The sequence below is a fragment of the Sturnira hondurensis genome, unplaced genomic scaffold, assembly GCF_014824575.4.
Source record: "Sturnira hondurensis isolate 20B ecotype Veracruz unplaced genomic scaffold, ASM1482457v3 Scaffold0008782, whole genome shotgun sequence".
Taxonomy (NCBI): Eukaryota; Metazoa; Chordata; class Mammalia; order Chiroptera; family Phyllostomidae; genus Sturnira; species Sturnira hondurensis.
This window is the reverse complement of record NW_028081413.1, coordinates 620,507-641,569: the sequence shown is the minus strand read 5'-3', so window position 1 is coordinate 641,569 and position 21,063 is coordinate 620,507. Positions and strand designations below refer to the sequence as shown.

The following is a 21,063-nucleotide window of genomic DNA, read 5'->3' as shown; positions in this document are numbered from 1 at the left end:
ATTTTGTGCATTAATAATTACTAACCAAGTAAGTTCTAATACTATTGAACTAATAAAATAAAAACTATGGCTTTTAACATTTAGAAAATTTTGAGATCTATAAAGTTCTAACAGATACCATTTTTGAAAATTACTGAAGCTGCCAAAGGGGTTAATGGACAAGATGTACTCTTAGCATTTGAGTGGTGATCCTCAACTAGGATTTTAAAAAATACCTGTGCATGGACCCACCACAGGTATTCTGAGTCAGTAGGTCTTGGCCAGGGCCTGAACTGGTTATTTTATTTATTTATTTATAATATATTTATTAATTCCAGAGAGAGAGAGAGGGAGGGAGGGAGGGAGAAAGAGGGAGACAGTGAGGAATATTGATGGGAGAGACACACTGATTAGCTGCCTCCTGCACGCACCCCAGTCAGGGACCAAAACCACAACCCAGGTTGTACCCTGACCAGTAACCAAACCTGCAACTTCCAGGTGTATGGGATGACACTCCAACCAGCTATGCCACACAGGCTGGGCCTGGACTGTTTACTTTTTAAAAAGCTCCAGAGATGATTGTAATAGATACCCTATATCTGCAGTTAAGAACAACCACTACAGAGGAAAGGCAGGGCAGGGTCCCGTAGAATCTTACTATTTCAGTATGGCCGTCATGAGCAGCACTGGCAATACCTGAAGTTTACTAGAAATTCAGAATAGAGGGGCCCACTCATATGAGTGAATCAGAATTTGCATTTTAACATGTATTACTTGTAAGTACATTTAAGTTTGAGAAACATTGTTGTATAACATATCCTTATGCTATTTTTAACGCATCAAAACACTTTTCTTTTCAAGCAAAATCTTATATGAAACCTCTCTAATATAAAATAAGTAAAAAGCATTATTATTCTGGTTGATGAAGAAGGATAGGGAGCCCAGTGCCCCACCTGTTTTATCTCTACCTAGGTCTCCTATCCTCTACCCTACTCCACCAGCCTGAAAACTATTGTCTTAGGATACAAGTTGAGAAGACAGGTTAGTTCTGGATCACATCCCTAAATCCTACTTTTAAAGCAGTGGCATGAGGGAAGAGGGAAGGGAATTTCAGGGGAAATAGGGGAGGGATTTAGAGGAACATATATAAAGGATACATGGACAACAACTGAGAAGGGTGGAAATGGGAGGGAGGGGGGGAGCACGGAGGGTGGGATGGGATGGGAGAAATAGACAGAAAACTGTACTTGAAAAATAATTAAATAAACTAAAAAAAAATAAAGCAGTGGCATGCAAACAGAGGTATCAGAGTAACTCAAAATAGCATCAGCAAGTGCTTCTAACTCCTTAAAATAAACTAAATAAAAGCAAACCTCACATACCTGATGGTGTAATACAAAGGGACTAGGTTCGTCTTAAAGTAGTAGCAATAATGTTAATGGTGCGCATTTTTTGAGCATTTACTAAGTGACATTCACTATTCTACTTATTTTACCTGATTTTGCTTATCCCTCACCACAGGCCACAAAGGTAGGTGCTATTATTGTTACTCCCATTTCACAGATGCTAAGTAAGGTCTCTAAAGTGGCATAGACAGCAGGTAACAGAGCTAGGATTGGAACTCAGGTAGACTGGTTCTAGAGCCTTTGGCTTAACCCCTCCACTGCTTCTCAAATGGAACAAAGATGTACCACCACTAGCAAATAAATGGGGGTGGGGTGGGGAGAGAAGTACATAAGGTTCTTAGTATATCTGTCCATAAGCCCTGCCCATCACTGTCATAAAGAGAAGATAATTGGGCACTTGGAAAAATAAAGGAAAATGCATATATACTATACCTACAACATGAACTTCCATTCTGAGACTTCTTTTCCACTTCAAAGTTGCCTCTGATGTTCATTTCAACACAATTTCACTTTCATAAAACATTTTTGGGAGAAAGACTCCATATGATCCACAAACCTGAAGGTGTGGTATAACTACTTTCCTGGACACGCCCCTTTCCACCACTGAGGTCTATTCATCAGCAAAAAACAAGGCTTCTCTCAATGTCTATTAGAACCTCTGTTGTCCAGGTAAGTTGTACCAAGTGAATGAAATACAGCAGCCATGCTCCCATATCTAATACAGAGCCCTAAGGAGCAAGACCTAATCACAAGGCATTCATGGGCCCACCATAATCTGCCTTCACACTACTTGTGTTATTTCCTTTTCTCCTATACTGCATGCTCCAATCATAGTGCACTAGTCCCCTGCAAAAGTCTTCTACCTCCCCATCTCTGTGCCTTTTGTTTTTTTTTAAATCCTTACCAAGGATATGTTTATTGATTTTAGAGAGAAAGGAAGGGAGGGGGGAAAAGAGAGAGAAACACTGATCAGTTGCCTCCTATACAAGCCCCAACTGAGGATTGAACCCACAACCTTTTGGTCTGTGGGACGATGCTCCAACCAGCTGAACCACTCAGCCAGGACCCATCCCTGTCTTTTCACACCTGGCTTCCTTAGTCTGGAATGCACTTCTCTCTGATGGCTGATGTTCTGTTTTAAGTTCAGTTCAGATGCTACTGTCTATGTAAAGACTTCCTTCCTCAAGCAGCCCAGTAAGAAATAAATGTATCCCTTCTGCTATGTTCAGCAATGTTATGCTTCAACTGTGGCCTTAGTATCAGGGTACACTTGACAGTTATTTGTGTTTGTGATATGTGTACACACACACACACACACACACACTCCTTGCTGGCAAAAACGACAATGAACTCATATTTACATCTGCCTAGCACAATGCCTTAGTCACAATTAGCACGAAAAAGAAATGAACTAAACTGAATACAGGATGATTATAACCTGACACATGTCCTTCTAGCATTCTTAAGACCCAATGAAAATGCCAGTCAACAGTGATCCCCAATTTGCTTTACATTCATTCCATGGGACAATTTTAGAATACCCAGCTTTCCATTGTGTTCAAAATCACAGCTTGCAAAGATAGTGACATTCTAAGAGAAGCCACCTCATGTAAGTGGGGACCCCAAAAACCCCCGGAATTACCTCTGGAGGGTGGACCCCTTGAGGTACAGGCTTTCCCACTAGGTGAGTGTCTCAGGAACCCATCTCTATCAGTGCACCAGTTGATATTGCTATGAGATGCTGCGCTTGGTTTCAGTGAATTTTTTTGGAGATTCTTTCAACATATTTGCCCATTTCATGCTGGTGGTTTATGAACACACCTGCCCACGTGATTTATGAACCACACTGAGTGTTCAGTAGTTTTTGAGCAAAAACGCCATGACCCCCATGCCCTACCCTCCCTATTTACCCAATTTCGCTTCAAGTGACTGCTTTTTTTTTGTTTCCCCAGATGAAAAGTCCTCAAAGGGAAACATTTTGCTGATGTAGGAGAGGTGAAAATGAGGAACAGCAAAAGCATTAAAAGGCATCAAATTAGACAAATTCAAAAATGGTTTGGAGCAGTGGAAAAAATGTCTCAATAGGTGTACTGTGTCAAATGAAGAGTAGTTTGAAGGTGACTGAAGTTTAAACCTGTAAGAATATACAATTTTTAATAAATAAATCCCATTTTGGGGGTATCCCCCCGCATATAAAAGAACAAACTTTTAAAATACTAATACAGCCCTGGCTGGTGTAGCTCAGTGGATTGAGCATGAGCTATGAACCAAAGGGTCTCTGGTTCAACTCCCAGTCAGGACGCATGCCTGGGTTGTGGGCCAGGTCCCCAGTGAAGGCCAAGTGAGAGGCAACCACACATTGATGTTTCTCTCCCTCTTTCTTCTTCCTTTCCCCTCTTTATAAGAATAAATAAAATCTTTGAAAAAATACTAATCCAGCATGCTCCACACAGAGATTAAATCAGTTCTAATCTGTTGAGCTGTAAACATGAAAGAAAATGTAGTCAGTATTTGTGTTTTACATTATTAAATGAAAAAACAAAAGTACTTCTGTATTCCTCAAGAAAAAAATGAAAGCATCAAGGATTTGGATATGGATGAGCAGTGACAGTGGAGGAATCATTTCTAAATCTAAATCCTAGAGTTCAAGAAAGGATCCAGAAGGAATGGTAAATTCTATGTCAAGTTTAAGTGAACACTTTGGCATGAGATGAGGAGTTCTTTGATGCTAGGAGTCAGAAAAAGCAAAGAAGGCCCAGGTGCAGGGATTTATAGTGAAAAAGATTCTGATTACAAAGTTCAGCCCTGACCAGTGTGGCTCAGCTGGCTGGGCGTCATGCCCCAAAGCAAAAGGCTGCTGCTGGTTCCATCCCCAGTCAGGGAACCTATCTGGGTTGTGGCCCTGGTCCCCAGTCAGGGTGTATTCAAGAGGCAACTGATTGATTTTTCTCTCTCATAATCTCCCTCTTTCTTCCTCCCTCCCACTCTCTAATTAATTATTACTTAATATTTTATTTTATTTATTTTCTCCCCCCACGTAATTATTTATTATTATTATTATTATTAATTATTATTATTATTTCAACAGAACCAGAAAGAGCTGTTTAATCTCCATCTTCAGGTAAATTGTTCAGATAGTAGCAACTGCCACCAGAACTGGGAGCAAAGCCACCAAAAATGTGGAAAAACAGGGAGGCAGTGCCACAGCTCAGCTCTCCAGACCAAGCCCGGGGACCGATGGTCCCCAGTGTGGAAAACAGGAGCTGAGCCTTCCTGATTTCAAAGGTCCTGCCACCTACACCCTGGCCACCCACTACTGTGGCACTTCTTATATGATAACCAACGGTTTACAAATCCTTTCAGAAGCTTCCTTTCTACCTCCAATCCCTAAGACAGGAATCATCTGCTCCATTCTACAGATACGGGAACTGAGGCACGAAGAGGAACACAAAGCCAGACCCATGTATCCCCCCTGGAAAGTCTCAGAACTTCTGTTGAGAAAAGTGTCTCCTCCCTGAGAAGTGCAGGACTAATAAGGGGCCAGGAAAGGCTCTGAGCCTGGGTCCTCTGGCCCAGCTGCCTCCGGGATCTCAACCTGGCTGCTGCTGCCTGTGCTTCTTCCCAGTCCAGAAGCAACACCAGGAGGCCCAGGCATACTTCCAGCCCCAGCTCACATGTGATGCAACTCCGGTTTGGGGCAGCCTGTTGCTCCCAACAAGAGGGAAAATTCACTTGTGCTAAAAAGGCCATTGACCTTCAGCCCCGCCATAATTAATTAATTATTTTTTTTAAACAATGAAATGTTATGCATTGTCCATGTTATTGTGGTCCTTTTCTGGGCTGCTGCCCCTGGCCCTGGCCAGGCTCCCAAGGGGCTTGTCAGCACGGTTGAAATTCATTACACGACAAACCTGACTGGCTGAATGTTGGGTTGACCTCGGGCACCCCTGTCTTTTTACGAACTGATCTCATCAACATAATGAAGATGTTTGGGCGTACTCATAAATGATAGAACATCTGTTTAGGATGAACCTTTTCCTAGGAAAGTACTTGCTGACTGGACAAGTTATACAACCCAGCGTCTCAAATGTCATCATTACTTAAGGATTATCTGGATTTAATTCTGAGTTGCACTATTTTCATATACTGGTACAATTCAAGATTAGTCTGTTTCAGTACTTAACAATCATACCACATAAGCACCAGTTGGCTGAACCTTTGCTATGTTGCACAGAAAATACTGAGGCTCATTTCCTTAAACTACAGACTCAGTTGCTTGATGCAACAGGAATGAATCTCAAAAGAGACTACCTAGAGATAATGTAAGTCATCTGTAGGGAGTTAAAAGCTCTCTGCAACATCCCAAACCAGGGTAAAAATGATGGTGTTAGGAAAAGTTCTGCCTGACATCCAGTTGGACACCAACCACACTCCCAACTGCACAAGGGCTGTGTCTGTCCCCATAGAACGCTCACCAGCCAACACCCTATAGGTGACTCAGTAAATATAAAATAAACCCACAACGTAACAGTTAGTGACCTACCATATCTTCCCCTATTTACGTCCTTAACTTCTGCCTGTGGCACACTAAAAATACTTGGCTCTGGAAATTAAGCAGTCTCCTTTTTTGGATACCATGGGAAAGGATAAAACATTTCAGAATACAGAATTCTATTTGGAAGAAGATCTGATATATTCCAAAGAAATTTAAATTAAAGTCAGATTTTTGTCCGAGAGAAAGAGGCTATCAATCACTTTAGAAAATACTGAGCAAATACTACGTGCCCACATCTAGTATTTCTCACAAAATAGAAACCTGGCTATATACAAGTATGTGGATTTTTATGGTCTTCTGAGTCCCAGAAATAGACAGACAGATAGACAAGGCTAAAGCACAGAATAAAAAAACCCAAAAAGGCTGTTGTATGAAAGATGCTGACATGCTCCACAGTTCCACAAGAAAGCTTCAATACCTTCTGTGAGTTCTAACTCTGGGTTTATTGAAAGCTTTTCTTTCCCTCCTTAACATGCAGGGCAACAGGATGTCAAGGGAAAAAGAGAATCCTGAAAAAATGTTGAAAAAATTCTACATAGGAATAACCCACAACACTTTGCAAATAAAGAAGCAAGGCAAGAATCAAGGTAATTTTTTACAAGAAAGAGTCAAGGGAAAGCAGCTATACAGAGGGACTTTCTATAACATGATCCTCAGGGTTCATGCACCAGATCATGTTTTAAAGCCCAAATGGCTCTAGTGAATGTTTATAGATTCTATTATGAAAGTGACTGAAAAACCCCAAATACTCTTTGAAAAGTTAAAAAACATAGACCTAGCTCTGGCCATGTGGCTCAGTTGGCTGGAGTATCATTCCATACACCAAAAGGCTGCAGGTTCAGTCCCCAGTCGGGACGCATACAGGATTTAACCAATCGATTTCTCCCTCTCACATCGATGTTTCTCTTTCTCTCTCTTCCCTCTTTCCCTCTCTCTAAAATCAATAAACACATCTTTGGGATTAAAAAGACCAGACCTAATCCCGGACTGTCCTAAGATCCACAATATATTTACATTTCAATAAATGATCAGACATATAGTAAACATTGTGGGCATTGTAATTCTGTGCCTAAAAAATAAATCTCATTTGCAGACTAACCTCTTAGAATACAGAATGTGGTTGATTTGGGTAAATAACATTAAATAACTAGACAAAAAAATTAGGAAATTTTATGTTAAAGGAGACAGTATTAAGGAACTTAAGCAACAGTTTCATTTTAGTTTTTTAGTAAAACATACAAACAGCTGCAACATTTTTTGGCACTAGCATCCTAGATGCATGCTATACATATGGCTAAAGAATGTTAGCAGTTGTGAAATTTAGGCTTTGAATTTGCTTTTCCCCAATTCAGAATTCCCCATAGAGAGATGCAACTACATTTACAGAAGGTTTTCAAGTTGCCTTGTTTGTGAAGTCATCCCACAAAAAGTTCAACCCTTCCCCCTTCAAAAAAACCTGGTGGATTAGAGATAGGAAGCGACCATGGTGGGTAAGGTTTATAGCATTCATTCTGAACAAAATGCATTCATTCTTTGATTTACTTATTTTAGTAATATTTATAATTACCTAGAAGTGTGCAATATACAAGATAAGGAAGTAAGATGTAGAACTGTATCAAACTTAAACCACCCACACTCACCTTCACCTACCAGAATTACCTTAAAAGAAAGATACTTACCTCCCTTACAAAATCCTAACATATTGCTTTCTCTATAATTATTAGCAGTGTAAGATCAGTACTTCATCTATACTTGCCTAACTCTTTAGGACAAGGCAAGTACACTTTATCTAAAAAGAGCCTCACTGAGGGAAACTTAACTCACTGTTCTGGCTAGTGGCATCATCTGTTTAGACCAGAACATTAAAGATGTAGGCAGTCCTTTTATTTTAAATTATTGCTGTTAGGATCTCTGATACAAGTCAAGATTTACATCAAACGCAATGGCTTTAATCACCTCTCTAATAGCAACTTGCAGTCACTTACAAGCATTCTTCATCATTTAGAAATAGGTACCCTACTTACAAGACAAACCAGAAAGTGTGGCCTGTTAACAGCATTCTGGAGCTAAACACCATATTAAACATAAAACGTAGTGATTAAACTGACTTCAAATATCATTTGTCTTTTTTTTAAATTAAAGATTTTATTTATTTATCTTTAAAGGGAAAGGGAAGGGGAGAAGGAGAGAAGTATCAATGTATGGTTGCCTCTTGTGAGTTCCCTACCGGGAACTGGCCTGCAACCCAGGCATGTGCCCTGACTGGGAATCGAACCGCGATCATGTGGTTTGCAGGCCCGTGCTCAATCCACTGAGCTACGCCAGCCAGGGCTCATTTGTCTCTTGTTTTAAAAAAACCTTCCCAGATAATTAAAAAAAGAGCTTGCCACCAAATTCCAATAAATTCACTGGAAAATTCAACAAGCCAGCCCTGGCTTCCAAAGAACCTAAAAATTCTTCCTTCTTACTACCCTTCATTCCTTTTGTAGTACACTGGTATGATCTCTACTCCTTTATTCCTAGAAAGGGATAATCGTGGTTCAGTTTCCACTTATTATCAACTACTACCTGGAGTAGCAGAGCTAGAATAGAAAGCCTTAGATATTTCAAATCCATGGAAAAACATGAGAATATCTATACACTACTGACAGTGCTTTAGACTCTAGACAAGTAGCTTTCCAATATCCTTTCCCAAAAAAGGATGTTGGAAAGCTTTTTAAAGATTTTTCTGTTTTTTAAGATTTTATTTACTTATTTTTAGAGAGAGGGGAAGGAAGGAAGAAAGAGAGGGAGAGAAACACTTATCACCTGCCTCTTGCACACACTCCAACTGGAGACAGGGCCCGCAACCCACGCCTGCGACCTGACTGGAAATTGAACCAGCGACCCTTCGTTTCACAGAAGGATGTCCAACCAGCTGACCCACACCAGTCAGGGCCCAACATTCTTTCACTAAAGATTTACTTTAGTGGTTTGTGATTATTTGTCCTCACTTTCACTTTCTTGTTTCAGTGTCCATGACTTTCCTTCCTCAAGTAACAAAGCAACTACTCAGACAACAAGAAAGCAGAGAGAATATACAGTTAAGACACAGCTATATCTATCACCATAATACAGTGGCTGTCAACTTTGGTTACATATCTGAACTACCTTACAAGCTTTTAAATATCCTCATGCCAAACAAACAAACAAATATCCCGATGCCTAGGCCTCCCCCCACATTATAATAAATCTCTGGGGATAGAACCAGGCACCAGTATTTGTTAAAGGTTGAGAGGCACCAGTATTTGTAAAAGTGCAGTCAAGTTGAGAATCACTGGATTAACTCAGGATGAATAGTCACTTTCTGTTTTTTCACGTAGAAAAGTAACCCCAAATCTTGTTTATTATATACAATATCAGAGGAGTTTTTGAGAAATTCCTAAGCTCTGATCTACTTAAAATCAGGGAATTTCTTCCCCAGTGAAGGGAGTAAGGAGTGTTCTATGTCACTGGTATAAACAAGGATGCAGAAATCCTTTGCATACTCACACCTGCCAGAAGCTACTTCTCCTTTACAGACAGTAAAATCACAAAGATGTTTGGAGTTCTCATTAAGCAGGACTGGTATTAATCAGAGACATCTGATTCCTACAAGTTAAATGTCAAGGTGTTCTAGGTCCCCAAGGTTCCTTCTCCTACCTCCAGTAGGTCTATCATCCTGGTCATCTGGGAGTAGATAAGGACCCTATGTCCTTGAGACTTGAGACGAGTCAGCAGGACATCAAGGGCATACAGCTTTCCACTGTCAGTGATGAGGCTCTCCTTGCCTAGGGAGAAGAAAAGGGGGGAGGGGGAAACTGTATTTAATTGAAGCAGCAAAATCACTCACTGCAAAGCTGTATGCAGCCAAAATTACTATAACCAGGATGCTTGTCATCATGAGAGCAAGAAAGTACTCTAGAGAAGAATGCAAAGCACTATTAAATCATGATCCAATAGTGCTCTGGGAAGACATATCCTGAAAGAGGGAGGTGTAGGTTCCTTCCCAACTGACAGTTCCTAATCAGACAGAGGCATCTGAAAACTCCCCTGCTCTAATCCTTACTTATGGAAGAACAGCAGGTACACATGGACACCTGAAAGTGATGTCCATGTCATGTCTGCTGTAAGTGACCTGAGAAACCTGTTGGTTTTTTTGTCCATAATATCTCTAGATATTTGTTTCTGCTAGTTCTGTGGCTGAATGGTTTACCTTCTGGAAGCACGACAATGTAAAGAAACAAGGCCTGTTCTTGCCAGCCCCTGGAGACACTTAAACACCAAAAAAAAAAAATAGAGAAAATAAACGTACCCTCTTCTTCCTTAAAAACAAACAAGCAAACAAACAAACAAACAAACAAACAAAAAACAACCAAACTCCCTCTTCCTGGATGATTTCAAATAGGTTGGCTGGTAAAAGTCATTATTCTAAGCTGTAATTCAATAAAGACACTATAGGGCTTGTTCAGCTTTTTAGAAAGATTGGCTTTGGATTTCTGTGAAATGGAAGTTGCTTTCACTCACTAACTGGTGCTGTCGCCTTCCTCTTCCCATTAAAAAAAAAAATCATTTCAACCAAAGATCTTTAAAGAATACTTAACTCACAAATTTTCATCTTATCCATTCAGTATCATTCAACTCCCATCACATTTCAGGAAGTAGAGTTTCCTGTTTGCAGACTGGTCCATAAACATGCCTTGAACAATTGTTGTTATTAAGAAGGGAAGAGAGGAGGTTTAAGGGGCTGGGAGATTTAAGGGTGTATGTGGAAGTGACTATGGAACACAAAAAGGGAGAAGGAAAAGCTAAAGATACTACACAGACAACTAACCACTAAAAGTAAAAAAGAAAACTGTTAAAAACATACTGCTTATCTTTTGTTTCTGGTTTGAACCTGTGTTTTTTGCTCAGACTGCAGAGCAATCCAGGAGTTCTCCACGTTCGTTTCTCAGTTCTTGCCACTATTTGCCAAGTGCACTATTATTGTATACACCGAACAAGGACGGATGTGCTGACAGTACCATAACAAATCATCAACCACTCTGTTTTGCTACAAAGCTATGGGTCCTGGATGTTTACTCCTCTGCACTGCAGCCTGCCTTTTCCCACCTTCGGAACGCTGCCAGGCCACATCTCTCCCTCCACCACCCCTCCCTGAGGCCGTGGCACACACCTTTGTTCAGCTTCTTTGTTTGGTCCTGTTTAGATTACTGAAATGCTCTTCTTTTTGTTGGTCTCCTTACCAACACAATCAAATGACTGCAGCTGGGACAGAAGTGATTGCTAAGCCCTCTCTCTGGCACCAGACACAAGGAGGACTGTATAAATTCCAAGTCTGATGAGGCAGCAATGTTTCATAGCAACTTCAAGGTTTCTTTCTTCTTGTCATAATTACCCTTCAGTTGGAAGGGTAATCCAACAATCCTTTAGTTGGATTCCCTAGGGTCCCTCAGTTTTGATAGTGCCTAAATAATCCTTACAGAGCTACCAATCAACTTTAAACAATATGTTTCTTTTCTCATTAAAGGAACAGCAAGGTTAAAATAAATTAAAAGCCCATATACTTTCAGTCATTGGGCAGACTAAGCTAACCACATCAGATTTCTGCAGCCTGCTTATTTCCTCTCTCCATTTACATATATCTCCCTCAACACAAATATTTAAGCATACACAAATCTGTCTTGTGTCTGAATGTTGAGAAGCTTCAATTCATCTTAAAATCATGACTCAATGGTTTTCATACATTCCTGCTTCTCACATCTACTTTATTTTGACAAATAAGAAAGAACTGATCCTAGTATTTGGAAAGCTCAGAGATGATGATGTGCTCAGGCTTAAGTGGAGAGAAGTTTCATGCACTTGAGAGAAGCAGCAGAAGTGGTCCCTGTTGTTAGCCTGTCAGGTAGGGGGGGTGGAAGTGGATGGACTGGATATCTTCAGAATGCACTGAAGGAAAAGGCCTAAAAAGAAACTTCAGCAATGGCCTTAAAACCCTTAAGTAATGAACAATTATTTCTGTTTCTCTGGTGAGCATGCTAGACAGAGGAAGTCAGCTTCCAGAATCTGTTCTTAGAAAGATATGCAGAAAAACTGGTTTCTTTCTCTATACACACTGGTTTCTTCTGGGCCTGGCATCCATGACCCAGTTTTTTAGAAGCTACCAAAGCTGCACTGGACAAGAGTATAACCTATTGCTAAGCAGGGCGCAGAGCCAAGAAGAGCACCATTTCCTAGAAATTAGGCTGATTCTGCCAAGTCAAATCTGTGACCAGCCCCTTCTTTAAAACAGGAGCTCAAAAAAAGGTTGAAATGAACAGATCTACTTTCTTACAATCTTTCCTACAATTTGTGGTACGATCTTACAGTATTTTTCACTCACAGGTTCTTACTGACCACAGTGTAAGATCCTGCTCAGAGATTAAATGAATGCATCCTACGGCAGTATAATCAGAGTAACATTAAATAGTGCCTCCTCTTACCAAGGAGGGGAGACTAGACTTTAGAAGGCACTGTAGATCCTTCTCTCAGTGAAACACGGAGACACATTCAATGTTTGAAATCCAGATTTTCATTAACCTCTCAATAAGTTTAATGGAACCAAACCTTCCCAGGGACACAGAAAATGTAAAAGTACAGAAAAAGAGAGATAAAATATAGGTTCCAGTGATCCCCCACCCCCTCGCTGCCCTGCCCCAGCCAGTCTACAGAGCACAATAGGGTCAGTGAGGAGCTGGTTGGTTCTCACAGTAAACAGCCAGTGAGGCTGGTGCTTTTTATCGATGCGAAAAGAACTCAGACACTTCCTGCTATTTAAACAAGGTCCATTTTTCTTTCAAAGAACAGGAAAAGCCACAAGAGATTCCCACAGCGCCAGCAATAAGCCTTCTACTCCTGTACTGGGAACTAAGCAGCCAGAATGAAGAAGGGAGAAACAATAAATAAGGTGTTGTCTTGCTTCTTTCTACACCTGTGTTCATCTTCTGCCCGGGATTCTGTGGTTTCCATACCACGGTATCCCTCTATTCCCACGGGTATTCAGACATTCTTTACACTCTGGGTTTCCACTTATTTTCCACCACTATACCTTCTCGCATTGCTTTCACATGTTCTAAGTCAGCTATGAGGCCATTTACAATATTGTTTCTCACATACCCAAAATGGTATCTTCCAGTTCAAAGCATCCTCAAAGCTACTCTACTACAGCAGGTTGACCCGAAGTTTCCTGACACTTGACAAAGTTATCATTAAAATGGAAAAAATAGGCCTTAAACCCTGAATCCAGTTACTTCTTAGAAACCACAGATTCTCTCTTTTCAATACTTAGCTCTTGTTTACTTCCCATACATGCTAATAAGACGCATACAACTGAAGTATTAGAGAATGTGGACAACCAAAACTTACATGGCAGCTCTAAGCGGCAGCTCTAAACTGCTGCTCCAGTTTGCCATGTGTAAGCAAAGAACACGAGCCTATGAACCCTGTGCTCAACTTCCTTAAAAGTAGTCTCACTGCTTTGGCTAGTGTGGCTCAGTGGACTGAGTGCTGGCCTGTGAACCAAAAGGTTGCCGATACAATTCCCAGTCAGGGCACGTGTGCCTGGGTTGTGGGCCAGGTCCCCAGTTGGGGGCGTGTGAGAGGCAACTGATTGATGTATCTCTCTCATATCCATGAGAGATTCTCTCCCTCTCTCCTTCTCTTCCCCTCTCTCTCTAAAAATAAATAAATAAAATCTTTTTAAAAAAGTAATTTCACTAAAGCAAAGATGAAAATCTAATTCCCTTCCAACCCACGTCCATGACCCCAGGAGGTCTGGGAATCTGCTAACATTTTGGCACAAACCACACTGTTTTCCTTCTGGTTATCATTCAGATCTCTAGTGCTTTGTGTAGGACACTATTTATGCTACTTGGGCTAGGCTTTCTGTGAGTGACGACATTCTCATTCATCCCAGTGGTAATGTCACAAGACAACTACTCACTCGACCTGGAGTCTTTCCTACCTCGTTTATTTCTACCTCCTCCCTTTTTGTAACAGTGGAATTCCTTTCTCATCTGTACGCGTATCAAAGGAGAGTATTTAAGCACAAATTTAAAACACATTTCTCTCTATTCAAGTCACAAATTACTTAAATACACTTATCTATAAGTTACTAAGGGCAGAAGAGGAAACAGAAACCCCAAAACTTTGAATTCCAAATATCTGAAACCACCATGTGGAGCATCTCCCCGGTTCTCCCCTTGCCAAAGCTGGAAACGTATTTCAAGAGGACATAGGACTCACCTGGAATCCTGATGAAAGACCAGCCATTCTGAGGCATGATGCTCCACAGTCCTCCAGCTGGCTCCGGGAAGAACCGGGATTGTCGATTTAGCCAGTCTGCTGCCAGTTCAGGGGCCCCATTCAACAAACACTGCTTGGCTGCCAGACTCCCTCCTTCCTTCAGCACTCGCCGCTCATACTCTGCACTTCGGTCATTGCAGTAGGAATCCAATGGCACTGCGGTGACCTGCAGTCAGAGTCAAATGAGATGATTCTTTCACATTTTCCACACCCACTAAGCCTTTTGGGAACCTCAACTTTGAAATCAGACTAATGTGGATAATTCTTGGGCTAGTAGTTTTACCTCCCCTGTTCTAACAAACTAACCTCTCCCTAATAACTGATTTAGTGAGAGCCTTCCCAGGTAAAAGGCCAACCTATTATAATATGAGCCTATAACAAATCTAAAGAGTACTGGAGTTCATAGATAAACGAGGACACCAGGTCAGAAACAATTCTATCATTCATATATATGCTTTGAACCTCCCATCACTGCTGGATGTTGCTTTTGGCAAAGTTATATTTGCCATACATAAGTTGGTGAGGCCAAAAAGGGAACTGGAGCTAGTTTAGTCATCATTAAGAACTACAGAGTATTGGCTTGGTGCATTTGAAGTTATCTTTAATGGTTTTGTGGCTAAGTTCCCACATTTATCAACACTTCTTTCTCCTTTTCTCTGACTGGGCTGCTGACTGACAAACCTTTCAGGGAAAGAGAATCTTTCTTTCAAGCCATAAGCTAATGGAAGGGGTGGGGGAGCAATTGCCAGAAGCAGTAGATTCACTTCTTGGTTAGGCTACACACATCTTATCTCACCACTAGGTGCAGCAACACTCAAATGCTGCCCCCCTGTAGAACAGCAGGCTCCTTTCCATTCAGAAACCTAGGCTTTATCCTTCTTTAGCGATCTCTAGTCTACTCCCATTCTAATAAGCAGCCATGTACTCAGATGGGAGGAGCCAACAGAACTAGGTTTAACAAGCACCCCAGCATCTTAGACTGAGCCTTGAAAATGTTGCCATGGGGTACATAAACAGTCGGCTAGCTCACTATGGAGCTGCAAGGTACCTCTGCTGGGGACTAGAGGATACCAACACGAGAGAAAGAGCACAGACTGTGTATGCTACTCGGATCGCAGAGGAAGCTGATCTGAATTGGCTAGGATATAGTGCCATCTACGGTCCAGATGGCAAACCTACAGAGAGCAACAGCAAGCTGGGCCTCTAGAGCTCAGAAATCCAGACAGGCTCACACAGAAATTGGTTTAACCAGACGGCACTAGTAGAAGGTTCTGGTAATCTCATATCTCCTCTACTCCCTCCAAAAGAAGTTTGTCCTCTGTTTCCCAGTTATTAATTTTTCCCACTGAAAGTGGAGCACAGGCAAATAAACACGGAAATACAAAGCAGGTGGATAAAAATTTGGTCTCTATATGCTCTGGTTTGTTCTGGCAGTGGTCCAGCAGCTACTGAATCAGAGTAGACACCTACCATCTGGGGCAGGGGTCCCTAACCTTTTTGGCACCAGGGATTGGTTTTGCGAAGACACTCTTTCCACAGACAGGTGTGGTGGTGGTGGGGGGGGGAGAAAGGAGATGGAGCCCAGATGGTAATGCAAATGAAGTTTCACTTGCTTGCCTGCCGCTTACTTCCTGCTCTGCGGTCCAGTTCCTAACAGGCCATGGGCTGGGGATCCCTGATCTAGGGTGTAAGTCCCAGAACCTCACAATTGACTACTGCTAATTCCATACAAATGGTTAATGAAGCAGCAGTCAGGACTACAAAGTGTTACCAGTTCTATATATCTCAAGTAACACACACACTCTTGGATGAATAGAGCATAATCTGTGAGAGACTAATTCTGGCCAATTTTACAAAGATAAATCCTTTGTTTTGTTTTGTAGAGCAGCAGAACTTATACTGGAATTATAAATAAATACCTTGGGTCCCACAGTCTCAAGATGAAAAATTTAAAGGTAGAAACAGCCTGAAGGAATAGGGTAAACAGTGATGCAGAGGAGAATGTTTCCCTTGCTTAGGACTCATTTCTAGGAAGTCTTAGTAGTTTAAAAACAAACCAACTTTTTCCAGCTGTAAACTTTAAGCTATTTTCCAATTTGCATTTTGCTGATATCCTTCCAAGTTCAGGACTGAAACTGGGAGGATTGCAAGGCACAATTCTTAGTGAAATATTTTTTAATGTTTTGATAAGCTTCTTTGGCAGGAGCCCTGGATCAAGATATATGCAGAATCATAGAAAGTCATGTTGTAAGTACGTAAGCAGCAAACTCATGGGGCCCTAAAGGGGGCAAACAAGTCCATTTCTACTTAAATCCTGCTTTCCAAGTCCGCTCTATCCTAGACGGCCTCCACCCAAGTGGCCTTCCTGATTGCTCAGAAACAGGGAGAGATGAAGCATGACTCACCATTCCCCCCACCCCCCCCCCCCCCGCCACAAACTGAAATGCACCCTCCCGTCAGCCACATAAGCTAACCTGTTTCTTGCTTCATTAACTTTCTAAACTATGGTATCTTCAGAGGCTGCCTCCACAAGCATTCAGAGCGTCCTTCCTAAGGACATGTGCATTCCTGCTCTAGCTCTAGGAAGCGTGACCGCTCCAAGCGCTACATTTTTTCTAAGATGGATTCCAGGGTCTTAGTTTATGACCCCTGCTGAATTATTTCTCAGCTAATGAGAAAAGAGCTGCCATAATTTCTTCCTTAATGGCACAGTTCTTCCTGAACTGACCCTAAAGTTTTCACAGCATGTGCCAGGAAAATTAGTTTGTCTCGACTCAAGGCCAAGGTTGAGGCCTCAAAGGAAATCAGTTTCTTTCCATCAAGACAGACGAGTGAGAAATCAATATAATTAAGGTATTTCATGAAATGTTGCCTTATTCGTACCGCAGGCCTGATCTGAAAGATTTAAGAATTTGTGTACATGCACATAAAATATTGACATGTTTAAAACTCTTTTTCCTGTCCTCACAACCATTGTGTAATTATTCCCATTTTCAGGTTTGGCACGTTATGTGAAGAAACCCTACAAGTAAATAACGGAGGACAGGCCGAGTAGGAAGCTGGAAAGCAGCACTCCAGTCAAATGATAAAAGCTTCCTCCTACTTTCTGACTGTCACCACATCTTTCTCCACTATGCCAGAAACAGCAGCACTGCACAAGACAGTTTAGACTTCTAGCTCCTCAGAAAACAATACTCTGAAGTACAGCTGGGGTGCCCATGTGCGAATACGTTTGGAGAGTGGGGCTGTTCTTTAGAGTGGTTGGTTCTAGAGCTCGAGATGGTACAAACCAAAATTGTCATGTTCATCAATGCCATTACAGTTCAAGGTAGTTCACTTTCACTGGCTCTATAAATACTGGGAATATAAGAAGTAAAAATACCTAAGTCTAGCTCTAAAAATCTAGACTTCCTTTTATCAGGCCTCTCGGTAAGGAGACTGAGAAGGAAACAAACCACACAATTATGAAGCCTCAACGCTACTTTCCATGGAAGCACTTGGCTTTAGATGTTTCTTTAAAAAGTAAATTTCTCTGCATCAGCTTCAGCTTCAAAGACTAAGAATGCTTTGGAAGAATTGGAAACATGTGAAATCTAAATTCTGGACAGTCAATATAAATCAAATGAAGATGACAGTGGCAAGGGAATCACATTCATGTAACAGAGGACTAGCAGGAAGAAGTCTAGGAAGGCTGGAGTCAATGGGACTCAATACCATCATCTCATTTTCATTCATCATCTTCCTTTGGACCCTCTGCCACACAATTCTGATCTTTGATAACGTAATAAAGTGAGGATACAAGATGATGTAAATAAACAAAAAAAACATACAGAAAGGTAAGAAATATCAGCCTCTTAAGAGTCTTCTAGTTACCTGAAAGTTGCCCCTTAAAGCAAAAAAAAGGAAACAAGATGGGAAAGACAGAAACTTGAACTTTGCTCGACCCACAGTGTCTGCCCACTTTTCTACTATGTCTCTCTTCCTATCATGTATTTCTTTGAGGATGGCAGAGATTCTTCTGGCATTGATCAATAAGGACTTGAAAGAGATGTAAGCAAAGTAAACCACCACAGCATGCCAAGGGCAACCTTTGCAGTAATGCTGTCAACAATCACCAGGGTGTCCTGTTTTGATAAGCAGGGTATAGGAAGAACCCAACAACTGCCTGAAGTTGAAACTCTAATAGTAACTACACCCACCCCCCTCCCCCCAGCCATCTACAAATAAGACTACAACTGCTGAATGCGCAACAGTCACTTTTCAGGGGAAACATACTTGTGAACCACAGTCCAAGCAGAACTGCTGAGGAAAGTGAGAGAATACCAGACTAAAAAGTGTCACATTTCCTTTTGTTATTTGGGGACTGTACTGAGGTGACAAGTCCAGATCAAATCTCCCTGCCAATCCGGCTCCCTCCTCTGAAAAACCCTCAAAAGCCTCAATGCAGGTGACAAATGATTCCCTCTCCTTTTCAAAGAGTCCCCTGTCCAGTGACCCTGTTGTTGGGTGTTAATCCACCTGACAGATGGCTTGCTGCCATGGTAGATTAGAGCCCCTGACCAAATGAGAGAAACTAAGAAGAGACAAGACAAGGTCAGAGAAAAAAAAACACTCCTACCTACCACACAATCATTCTCAAACCAACAGTCCACAGTGAGGAATGCTGTCCTGGGTCAGCCAGAACCGTGTGTGCATGCTCTTTCTAAATACTAAGGATTTGTATGTTTCTCAAGATCCAAGTAACTTACAACAGTTAAGAAATGGATCTCTTGAAAATTAGTATTTTTAAAATACCATGTATTTTTGTTTATTCCCTCCCATGGCACTTACTCGTGGACTGGCCACACACAAAAAAGATGGCAGCTCAGTGAGCAGGCAGCAGCGAAGCGAGGAGGTAGCTGATCTCCGCTGATGGATGACCTGGTCTGAGTAGCCACTCACTGCTTTACAGTGGCTGCTGAAAACCAGAAACTATAAAACAAAAAGTCAGATTAGTGCCATTGATAATTATGTTTAATGTAATCAAAACAGGGGAAATATTACATATTAAATAAACATCTGATTTAAAGACATTCTTCCTAGTGAATATTATTACTCTAATAAACACTATTTAGAATCCAACTTATACTGTAGACAAAATCCATACTAATTTCAAAATGTGGCTTTATATTAATGTACCCTAACCAAGCATCATTCCTACCTTTTTGTGGAAGTGATACTATTAATTATAAATGGCGATAGCAAAACCTTCATTAGACAGAACACTATGTATGAGGTCTGTCCAGAAAAAAGTCCAGCCATTGTTAACACAACAAGTACAGTCTGTGTGATAATGATGTAACCTGGCATCCAAGGAGACTGGATTGGAATGTGGGTGCCTGAACAATGAGGACTTCACTGTACTAGTCAATGGGGGTGGTAGATGCCATTGAGTGAGCATGTGCACCATGTGGCCATCACATTCAAAATGACTGAGCGAGCAGAGCAATGAATCTGCATCAAATTTTGCATTAAGCATGAACATTCCTCCCAAGAACCTATTCAGATGATTCAGAAGGCCACAGCTATAGAAAACAAGTGATTAGCAGCTTAATTACAATACCACACCATCCATGCATCATGTCTCCTACAGAAGATTTTTGTGAAACATCAAATCACCCAGGTGACTAGCCCTCACTGCAGCCCAGATTTGGTGCCCTGTGACTTCTGGCCTTTCTCAAAACTAAAATCACATTTGAAAGGAAAGAGATTTCAGACCATTGATGAGATTCAGGAAAATACAATGGGGCAGCTGATAGCAACTGGGAGAACTGTGAGGTCCCAAGGTGCTCCTTTGAAGGGGTCTGAGGTATCATTGTCCTATGAACAATGTATCTTGTATCTTCTTCAATAAATATCTCTATTTTTAATATTACATGGCTGGATACTTTCTAGACAGCCTGATGGTATGTATGTGGGGAGGAAGTTTGGTTTATTTGTTATATTCATGGATGCAAATTCATGTCTTCAGTCAAAAGCAATTACCAACAATATTTCTAAGTTATTCTTTAAGGCAAGTTTGTTTAGCCTCACATCGGTGTACTAACATAGTGCAGTGTAGTTCTAGCAAGGTTAGCTGTTTCATTTATACAGTGACGTCAATACAAGTGGTCATGAAGAGGGAACAGTATCTCTTTAGTTCCTCCACCTGACCACCACTCAAAAAAAATTCTTCATTTACATTACTGTATCAAAAATACATTTTCAAAGACTCCACAGCTCATGTCAAAACTTCAGTTTTCAGCCATTCATATGAAATATTTAAAGCATGGAATATTCACATTCAAAGAATTTGCCAGTGGGATTACAGTGTTCCGTAATCCCAGCATGGATGGTGTGGTGTGGTAATTAAGCCGCCAATCACTTGTTTTCTATAGCTGTGGCCTTCTGAATCATCTGAATAGGTTCTTCGGAGGAATGTTCATGCTTAATGCAAAATTTGATGCAGATTCATTGCTCTACTCGCTCAGTCATTTTGAATGTGATGGCCACATGGTGCACATGCTCACTCAATGGCATCTACCACCCCCACTGACTAGTAATATCACAGGTGCAGGTCTTTCTTCAGCATTAGACATTTTATTGTTGGATCTTCATTCATGATTATTTCTGTTTTACTGATTTCTTAAAAAGGCAGTTTGATAAATAATCATGTAGAGGAGGATAATACACAATGTAGTCAAAGTCAAGAAAACAAATTGCAAGATGAACAGTAATCAGCAT

The 21,063-nt window shown here is 41.1% G+C and overlaps 1 protein-coding gene across 1 annotated transcript in view; it reads right to left on the bottom strand.

Moving 5' to 3' along the window:
• The window catches only part of INO80 (INO80 complex ATPase subunit), a 131,685-nt gene that overhangs the window by 26,927 nt on the left and 83,695 nt on the right, over positions 1 to 21,063 (bottom strand). Inside the window, exons 25-27 of the mRNA XM_037056041.1 lie at positions 19,132 to 19,272; positions 14,242 to 14,467; positions 9,622 to 9,749 (exon numbers count right to left, since the gene is read on the bottom strand). Of these exons, the coding sequence (XP_036911936.1) occupies positions 9,622 to 9,749; positions 14,242 to 14,467; positions 19,132 to 19,272 (495 nt within the window). The remainder of the gene's footprint in view (positions 1 to 9,621; positions 9,750 to 14,241; positions 14,468 to 19,131; positions 19,273 to 21,063) is intronic.